The sequence below is a fragment of the Gekko japonicus genome, unplaced genomic scaffold, assembly GCF_001447785.1.
Source record: "Gekko japonicus isolate JY-2015 unplaced genomic scaffold, Gekko_japonicus_V1.1 scaffold2144, whole genome shotgun sequence".
In the NCBI taxonomy this organism is placed as follows: Eukaryota; Metazoa; Chordata; class Lepidosauria; order Squamata; family Gekkonidae; genus Gekko; species Gekko japonicus.
In genome coordinates, this window is record NW_015166485.1 from 125,079 (window position 1) to 135,284 (window position 10,206).

A 10,206-nucleotide genomic window follows, 5' to 3' on the forward strand; every position below is an offset into this window, starting at 1 on the left:
GCTAGGCTCTCCACATCCCCCTGTGACACCCATAAAACATACTATTGGCTGGCTGGAAGAGGGGAGGGGGTCTAAGGAGTGGTCAATATTGAGAGCTATAAACTTAGACTGAGGACTGGCACCTGGATGAAGGGTGATTGAATCAGGAAGGCTGAATGAATCATCAGGCTAGGGCTATTGTCTCTCGATTAGATTTGTAGGTAGCTGGAAAGGGGGGGGGAAGAGAGGTTGCCTACATGTGCTGGAAGAAGTTTCTAATGGCGTCTGGAGTTCTCTGTCCTCATGTTTTCCATGGCATGGCATCTGAGGCTTTGTGCAGGCTTATGGAACTGCTTCATCTCACAGCAGGCAAGATGGCTGGTGACTCTGGACTATCACTGTGGCAGCAACCCTAAAGGAAGGCGTCCCTTTCTTAGGTGTGCAGTCTCAACAGGTATTCTCAGGTCTCCATGTTGTACAGTCCCTTTGCACAGTTCATGTTTCATAAAAACACATTGATAGGCTTGCATGGCCACAAGCTGTAGGCAGAATTACATACTCCGCCTTTCTCCCCTCTGGGGACCCAGCAGCGGCTGACCTCATTCTCCTCTCCTCTGTTTCACCCTCACAACCACCCCGTGGTGAGGTAGGTCTCCCTAAGTGTGTGACTGGCCCAAAGTCAACTAGCAGCTTCCTGTGGCAGAGTGGAGATTCAGACTTGGATCTCCTTGATCCTAGCCCAGCATTCTTACTACTGTACCACACAAGCGCTGATCGGTTAAACCCCCTTTGTTTTGTCACAGAAAGGATCTTTTCCACCCTCCCTGTCTGTGCTGCCTTCTCTTGCTGGCTGCTCTTGATCAGGGGTCATTTCGTAGCAAAAGAGGTGCAGGAGCTCATTAGCACAACTCATTAGCATAACTTATTTGCCTATGCCACACACCCCTGACATCACCGGAAGTGTGTCAGAAGGCAACACCCACCGCTCAGGCTCCACTGGACTCTTTTGGATTGCTCTCCACTGGACTGTTTTGGATTGCTAGCTATGGGGGGGACGGGGGACGTGCAGATCTGCCCTCGCAGAGGAGGGAGAGCTTGTACCTGAATTAAACTTGGTCTTAAAGGTGCCACTGGACCAGGGGGCCAGGGGAAGCTCTGCAACTTATCTGGCTGCTTCTTGCTCTGACTGAGGACTGCTGGGAGCAGGGGGTGGGGCTTGTTGCATGTGCCCGTCCCCTGGGCTCTTTACTGCCGGAGCTCCGCTCCAGTGCGCTCCTGCAGGAACTGACCCCTGCTCTTGATGAAACCTTTGCAAGTACCAGATGGATGTTTGGGAGCTAAACTGTGCCAGGATGGTCTGATTGTCTTAATTTCTGGCACTGTAGGTCCCACTATCACCCTGAAGCGGGTGGTGAATTTTATTTATTATTCATTTGATTTATACCCCGCCCTCCCCGCAAAGCAGGCTCAGGGCAGGCTTACACTGATCAATTACGTAAATAACAATTAAAATCCACATAAGATCATCTAAAGACAGTTCAGTTATACATAATTCATAAAGTGCTGGTGCTGATTAATTAGTTGTTTAGGATGGCTTACTTTAAAGAGTGTACACAGAGGTCTAACACTCATTCTGCTAGGAAGGGCGGCACAGGCTAGATGCCAAAAACCAAGGACCAGGGCTCTCTAATTAAGGTTGTTGATGGCATAGTGGTGGTGGCTCCTAGTTGAAGGCCTGGTGGAAGAACTGTGAACTGTGAAAGATCCCACAGGGCCCTGATCTCCTCGGGGAGTTCATTCCACCAGTGTGGAACCGCCAGCGAAAAAGCCCTGGCGCTGGTGATAGCAAGCCTGGCATCCTTGGGACCCCCCGGGAGAGTCAGTCAATTTTGAGACCCCGACCATAGTGCTCTCTGGGGTATGTATGGGGAAAGGCGGTCCCTCAGGTATGTCGGACCCCGGCCGTATAGGGCTTTAAAGGTAAGAACCAGCACTTTGAAGCGAATTCGGTATGCTATTGGCAACCAGTGCAGTGTTCTCATCGCAGGCTGGATGTGGTCCCACCTGGGGAGACCCATCAAAAGCCTGACCACAGCATTCTGCACTAGCTGTAGCTTCTGGATTTGCAACAAGGGCAGCCCCATGTAGAGAGCGTTACAGTAGTCTCAAGGTGACCATTGCATGGATCACTGTTGCCAGGTCGTTGCGGTCGAGGAAGGGAACCAACTGCCTAATCAGCCGAAGATGGTAAAAGGCCGATCTGGCAGTGGCTGCTACCTTGGGCCTCCATTGTTAAGGAGGCGTCCAAGAGGCCTCCCAAACTCCTAACCTCTGGCACTGGCACCAACGGCGCCCCATCGAAGGTCGGGAGTGGGATTCCCTACCCCCAAACCGCTCAGGCACAGGACCTCCGTCTTCGTCGGATTCAGTTTCAGCTGGCTCAGTCTAAGCCAACCAGCCACAGCTTGTAATGCCCAGTCCAGATCTTCCGGTCTGGAGTTGGACCGGCCGCCCAACATCAGATAGAGCTGAGTGTCATCAGCGTACTGGTGACACCCCAGCCCATGCCTCTGGGCAAGGGGGCGCATATAGATGTTTTAGAACTCTCAGCTCTGTTTCCTGATGAGTTATACCTGCCACAGAGCACCTTCGGATCTACTGGAAATAAAAAGGGAGATCATCCTGAAGCCAGCGGCCAGTTTTGAGGTTCCTAGCTTAGATTTCAGTGGTGTTGTGCCTGCCAGAGACAGCCGTAGCTTCCAGTGGAACAAGCAGAGTGGATGGGTTCTGGTGACCGCATGGGCCAGGATGTTCCAAGTCCCCTTCCTGTTTGGCACTGGACTTCCACAATCGTCCTGAGACTGGTGGCCAATGTTGAGGTCTCTAGCTGTATTTTCTGAGGACTTCTGCTTGCCACAGATATAGATTACCTCCGTCACTTACACCCTGCCTTTCTCCCATGGGGGGACCATAACGGCTCCTTCTCCTCCTCTCCATTTTATTCTCACAACAATGCTGTGAGGTAGGTTAAGCTGGAATGGTGTGTGGCTGGCCCAGGGTCATCCAGCAAGCTTCCAGGGCAGAGCAGGGAGCTGACCCTGGGTCCCCCAGATCTTAGTCCAGTACTCTAACTGTTACACCGTTCTGGCTCCCTAATGGAGGCCCAGTGACAAGGACTCTTGGGCACTGTCGTTCATGGGTCATTACAGATGAGCATTTCTGAGAGTTCTGGGGAATGTGAGTTCCGAAAGGGGTAGGAGCTGGAACCAGAGCTCCTGGCATATTGAGACAGTACTGGCCTTATCGAACAGCACTGAATGCAGGGCTATTTTTGGGCAGGAACGCACAGGAACAGAGTTCCGGCTGGCTCCTGAGTTGGCCACGGCCAGCAGGAACTCATTAGCATAATAGGCCACACCCAACAGCAGGAACTCACTAGGATTGGCTACATTAGGGGTGTGTGGCCTAACATGCAAATGAGTTCCTGCTACAAAAAAAGCCCTGGGTTTTGACAACAAACAAGGTAAACAGAATAAGAAGCAAAAGGTGGGTGTGGTTGGATGAGCACACTTCTGGTAACATGGGGGTGCGGCCTAATGGGCTAATGAGCTGTGCTGTCAGGGGTGTGGCCTAATATGCTAATGCGTTTCTGCTGTTGGGTGTGGCCTATTATGCTAATGAGTTACTGCTGGGCTTTTTCTACAAAAAGAGCCCTGACTGAATGTATGCTGAGATCCCAGCATTCATGGGAAGTGTGAGTCTGGAGGGTCCTGGCATACAGCAGAGCTAGGTCCCTATCCCCGTGCGTTGGTGAACATGCATTTTTGGCACTGGGCAAGAGATCTGCTGGATGATGAGGGCTTTTTCCTTTTTTGTCAGGCTGAACAAGAAGGAGTTCAGCTTAGAGGAGATCTACACCAACAAGAACTATCGCACGCCCACGGAGAAGAGGTGAGGAGGTCTTCAGAGGTTGCAGGAGTCTGTCATTTCTCAGAACACCGATGCTTTCACAGATATGACCAATGTTCCCTCTAAGCTGAGTTAGTGTGAGCTAGCTCACACTAACTCAGCTTAGAGGGAACACTGGATATGACTGTTGTCCATGTGTGGACATGCCCCGTCAGTCTGAAACAGTCAAACAGTGGTTGGCCTGGAACCCAGAATTCTTTCTTCAGGAACTGAAAGCACTGAATGCTAATTTCGTAATCTAAACATGCTCTGTGAATCTGCAAAACTTACTCAAAAAAAGGGATTGGGGGGGAGAAATACATGGAGGTGAGACAAAAGCTGTAAAAACTCTTGTGTAATTTCTCAGCCGCTAGTAGTGTAGGTCAGGAAGGGTATCAATATCTGAGAATCAGCATTTTGGAGAAGTGCTGGTATTAAAATAATATTTCAGCTGTCTCAGGTTACAGCATGTGAAGTGCCTGAAAGCGATGTACAAACTATGCTGCTTGCATTTGATAAAAATGTACAAACTGTCACAGTTCAGTTTTTGACCATGGTTATTCCATGCTGAGTCAATCACTCACTCCTGTTCCATACTTCATGGCTTTTACGGGTTTCCCGGTCCTGTTTATACTTCAGGTTGTGCACAGTTGACTTTCTGCGCCCTATGAAATCTGAGCTGCTTTTGTGATAACTGCTGCTTTTCATTTAAAAGTTTCTCGTTCGGAAGGTTGATAAAGCAAATCTTAATGTAGAAGTAATTCGTACTGAAAGTGCTCGATCCAAGGGGAGCTTGTCCTCTCTTTACTACAAAGCCATTCTGGATTCTTCCATGGCTTTTTGTCTCGACACCCTCCAGACTTCTTTCATGCTTAACTTTTCTTTGGTGTAGTGGTACACCAGTTTGGTGTAGTGTTTAAGTGCGTGGACTCTAATCTGGGAGAACCGGGTTTGACTCCCCACTCCTCCACTTGCACCTGCTGATGTGACCTTGGGTCAGTCGCAAGCTCTGGCACAGCTGTCCTTGAAAAAGAGCAGTTTGTGTCAGAGTTCTCTCAGCCCCACCCACCTCGCAGGGTGTCTGTTGTGGGGAGGGGAAGGGAAAGGAGTTTGTAAGCCGTTCTGAGACTCCAAGTGAAGGGCGGGGTATAAATCCTTCTTCTTCTATTAGATGCTGCTAGCGTGTTCTGATTTCTACAGAAACCCAAGTGTTTGACCAGAACTTTATTATACATAATGGTGCCTATATATTTGTGAGCAAAAATTCTACTTTCTAAGCCACTGACATGTGAACTGTGAACTAGCTCACACTAACTCAGCTCAGAGGGAACCCTGGTCGCAAGCATTTCATGAGAGCATTTTGTAGCTGATCCTCCATACAGGCCAGGCTAGTCTTGATCTAGGGACTCTCAGAGATTCCCTGCCTCTTAGCTGATGTGCCTGTCCCCGCAGGTCATTCGAGACGATCTTTGAGGTGCCGCTGGAACGCAACGGGGCGCTCATCTTCACCAGCCAACGCAAGCTGAAAAGAGCCATGGAGTTCCGGGAGGGGGGCCTTCCCCGCAAGCCACGCAAAGCCCGTTCCCGAGGAGGACGCAGAACAGGGGGACGGAGGGCTCAGCCACAGCCGCCTGAAGTGGAGAAGATGCTGCAGCAGAGGCTGGAAGAGCTGGATGCCTTATTTGAGGGAGAAGAATGCTGAGCTGGATGGAGCTTGCCATCTGTAAAGAAGAAGGGTAGCCACCTTAGGATCCTTTGCACTCCCGTTTTTTCCCTCAGAGGTACTTGCTTCTCCAAACTAGCAAGTTTCTTTCAAATGGCCATCACCACTCCAGACTTCATCTGTGGTCGTCTCCGCTCTCAAAGCCAGCTCCACCCTGAAGACTGACACAACCTCCATGGATCCTAGATCAGACTCAAAACGTGGACAGTGTCTCTGTGAAAACTGGGTTTTGGTGTCACTCAGTGCCACCTGGCCAATCACCAAGCTGCCCTGCACTGGCACCATGTCACATCCTTCCCACTCAGCTCTTTGGCTCACAAGCACAAGAGGAAGGATGTTTGTGGTGTCGGGAAGCCGCCTCTTTGCTCACCCTAGGCACAATTATGCCGTTGGTGCCTCTCACTGCTGGGTGGGGTGGTAGATATAGTCCGTCCAGTGCCCTATATCATTGTGTCATCTGCCAGAAAGTGATGTGGGGAACAAATACACATTCTAGGATTAGTCTCCCTGCAAAAAGAAAAAAAGAATGTAAAGCAATTTCCAGGCCTAGTGGTTGGAAAGGACAAAGAGAGATTTGAAGAGAAAGTAGCAGGGTTGTTAACAGGACAAGAAATTAAATGGACAAAAGGAAGAGGTGCCAAAAGTCTGAAAAAGGAGCATACGTCCATCCGGGGTGGCAAAACGTACAGTCCACAAACAGCTGAGAATTTTGCAGTGTTTGGGTCTTCATTTAGGATCAGGGCCTCACTATTCCCAGTTCATGTTGACTTTCTGGGAAGGTGTGCAGTTAGGCATGAGTTGTTTATGGTTTGCATTTTTGTATTAATCTATATTTCTAATAAACATTTTGGCTTTAAAAGAAGTCTATCCCAAGTTGCATCCCTTTATTGGCATTGTTGTGTTCCCATGGGGGCTGGGGAAGACACAGGGTTTGTGAAGGGCTCATTCAGTCTTTCAGGCAGTCTATTGAGAATAGAAATGAGCTGTAAGCCTTAGGATAGGTACAATTGAATTACTGCCCCAAGTTTGTCTACTTTCAGGAATGGTGGCAAGTTTGTTAACTACAATGAAATGAGAAAAACCAGGGCAATGTTGGACAAGTGAGAAGTCAGGCATTCTGTGGTATGACAGTATTTTTCCACAAGTGACACTGCAGTACAACAATGACAGGTGATTCACATAGGAGGCATCTTATTCTAATCCTAGTTTGAAGTTCTGTCTACTTTGAAATCTTTCAAGATTTTAAGATCAAAATCTTTCTGCCTTTTGACAGATGCGTGCTGAGGTCACCTTCTGTCCTGTAGTACTACCACAACAGAGTGACTTACCTCATTGGACTGGGAGTATTTAAAACTTTCTTGCCCAATATGCAGTATGGCAATCCCTCAGAAGCTGCCTTATGGTTGCAGTTCCTGCACTGGGCAGGTGGTTGGACCAGATGACCCTGGCGGTCCCTTCCAACTATGAGACTAAATAAAATAAATACTGCATAGCATTCGTTCCAGTGGGCTTTGGTCGAAGCTTTGAAACACTCCTTTGATTGGCGCACGGAAGTGGAACAGCAGCCCACTGCCGTCTCTGCCTTCCCTGGGGTCCAGTTCTGTTGTTTCAAACTTAAAAGGTGGAGAAAGGCTCCCTACCTCTACTGCCCTCCATACACTGTTGTGGTTCAGTGAACGCTTGGCTATGATCCCTCTACATGTTGCCTCTCTTTAGTAATCTGCTTACCTTACCAGATTTCTAAAGTAGACCGCAGTACAAACAGGTTGGCCCCGTTCCCCCTCTTCCCCATAACTTTTCGTAGGGAAAGGAACGCCAAAGTCTTGCCAGGCTTGCTCCAGTGGTTGCTTTCAGTTGCCATCGCCCAGGATGGCATGGGACTGCCGTAAAGTGGCTGCCATGTGTAGGCAGGCCTGTTTTCACCCACCCCGAAAGCAGCTGTCCCTCCCAACTGCTGCAGAAGCGGCTGTTGGCAACTTCAGTTAAAAGTCAGAGATGAGTCCAGCAGCATGTTAGAGACTGACAGAACAGGCTAGGACAGACCTCCGACCAGGCTGTTCTCCACGGTGGCCATTTTCTGCTGACCACACGGTCTCCCTGGAGGCTGCCTGGATCTCCCAGGTAATGGAACGACGAGAGGACAAACTTGCAACTTTGTAAGAGTATCTGTGCCTGATCTATTTTTTTCTATAAAGACATTTTTATATCAGGGACAGAAGGATTGCGTTTCCCACCAATTCCTTTTGTTCCTCCTCGTTTTAAGTCTGGTGCTGTGCTAAAAGTATGCTTGTAAACATTTTGCTGCTGGCAGTGGTTCTCTGTATCACTTTGACCTCCAACTGTCTTGGACACGCTATTGCAAGAGGGGCCCAGGGAGGGAGGACAACAGTGGGCGCGTGGTTGTTTCTCCAGGGGAGCCCTAAGGCTGCAACTGGTCCCCGCTGTAACCACGCTCTGGGTAACGGGAGACACAGAGGCCAGGCCTCAGAACCAGGAAGGGGAACTGGGATTCCTGTTCATCCCAGTGAGAAATCCCTAAAACAAACAGGTGGTGGCAGTGAGTACCCTAGTGGGAAGAAAGCGGTAAACGCCTCCACGAACTGGCAACGGCCAGGAGTGGATGGGCAGAGCCGGGCCTGCAACTCAAAGGAGGCCTGATTCTGGCACAGAGACCAAAAAGATTCTTTGGGTATAAACTATTGAGAGTCAAAGCTGCCTTCGTCAATATCTGAAGGAGCTCTGACTCTCAAAAGTTTTTACATACCCCCCCATCTTGTTGGTCTTTAAGGTGCTACTAGACTTGAATGTCGCTGTTCTACCGCAAACCAACATGGCTACCCTCTGAACCAGTTGAAAGTGTGTCCCAAGATTTCTGCCCCGAAACTCTAAATTTGCTGCCTGCTTGGTGCGCGTGTGTGTGCGTCACCTTTGTCACCAGGCTAGCCTCGGGGGATCCAGGTTCATAGGTGGTGCAACAGCAGCAGACACTCTGGCTTTCTTGCTTCCTGACTCCCATTTGTCTCTGATCCCTTTCGGCTGTGCTTGTGAGAGCAGTTTTTCCGTCTAGTTCCGCATGACGAAGGCTTCAGCAATTCAAAGTCTAGCCTGCATTTTAGCACTGAAGCATCGATACTGTTTTACTGGTTCATGTTCTCTCTGTAGCCACAGGGCAATATACCTTCAAAGTTTTTTTTTAAAAAAGTGCCAGTACTCATAAGGTTGGCACTGATGTCCACTACTTCCTCAGGACTTTGGCCAGACCCCATAAAGGTGCTGGTACTCAGTACTGCGCCCAAATATATTCACAATGGACTGGCTTAGCATTCCCATATACAGAAGGCGCTCCAGCCTCTCAAATCGTTTCACCAAAAGCAAGTAATGTCATCATAACCCTTTTATTCCGATCAAGCTCAATGCTTTGCAAGCTGGCTCTCAAGTTTTGTGGAAGTCTTGGTTCGGTTGGATGTGAAACCTGGACAGGTTTGTTGTAGAACTTCAAAAGCTTGCCTGCTACTTTAAATTACTAAGATTGTTTGTGGGGTTTTTTTAGCAAGAGGTGTGATGGGATTTCTGTTTTTGGATTTCGCTGTGAGTCAACTGAGCTGACCTTTTTCCCACTTCTTTTAGCTCCAGGTTGTCCCTTGCGAGATGACGCAGCCAGGTGCGAGGAAGCGATACTATGCCATTACGTCATGCTGCCGTACGGCATGACATCACAGGGTCGGGCTACCACACGGCTTGCCGTGGGGGGGTGGGGCGTTGCATCACAGTCTGAGGCAATGTGGTTTGCTATACTATGACGTCACCGTGTGGCGGCGGAGGGCGGTGGGGACGCTCGTAAGCCAGGACAGGGATTTAAAATGACGTAGCAGACCCAAAACACGAAACGGGGGGCGGAGTTTCATGGTGGGGGGGGACTAATTCTTTCTTCCAGCGGAGGGATTTTATTACTTATGTCGCCGCGAAGAGCGGAGGGATATGACGCTGTGGGCGGAGTTGCGTGCCGTGCGCAGAGAGGAAGGGGATCCGGCAGCGACAGCCAGAGAGAGAGAGAGGGGAGAGTCCGAGGGCCGCTGCGGAGACAGAGCGGGGAGGGGGTGAAAAGACGACGCGACCAAAAGCCCCCCCCGCCCTTGGGGGAAGGGGTCGCCGCACCCGCCCGGCCGCTCGCTCGACAGCTTCCCTCAGGACGGACCATTCCAGCCACCCCTCCCCCCCATCCTTACTCACCTCACGGCCTCGGCCAATCAGCTGAGGGGGGGCCGCGAGACAGCGGAGGGTGCCAGCCCTGCGGCCAATCAGCGTTGGGGGCGCGCGGGACCCCTTGCCGCGAGCCTCAGCGAGGGTGGGGGTACGCGCGTTGCAGCACCCTCAACGGCCGGCGCTCTTAAAGGTACAGCTTTGAGGGGGGCGACGAGAAGAGGGGCCCTTTCAGCCGGAGGACAACAAACCCCCCCCCCCCATTCCAGCTCCTGTCAATGGATTTAAAGGGAGCTCGGCCCTCTTAAAGGGGAGTTTTCCTCGGCCCTCATTGTGGCTGGGAAGGAGGGGTGGCT

The 10,206-nt window shown here is 50.4% G+C and overlaps 1 protein-coding gene across 1 annotated transcript in view; it reads left to right on the top strand.

The window, feature by feature from the left end:
* PRR14 (proline rich 14) overlaps nt 1-5,655 on the top strand; it is a 14,971-nt gene extending 9,316 nt beyond the window's left edge. The window contains exons 11-12 of the mRNA XM_015412141.1: nt 3,859-3,930; nt 5,380-5,655. Coding sequence (XP_015267627.1) covers nt 3,859-3,930; nt 5,380-5,629 — 322 coding nt within the window. The 3' untranslated portion in view covers nt 5,630-5,655. The remainder of the gene's footprint in view (nt 1-3,858; nt 3,931-5,379) is intronic.
* Nucleotides 5,656-10,206: the final 4,551 nt, after the last annotated feature.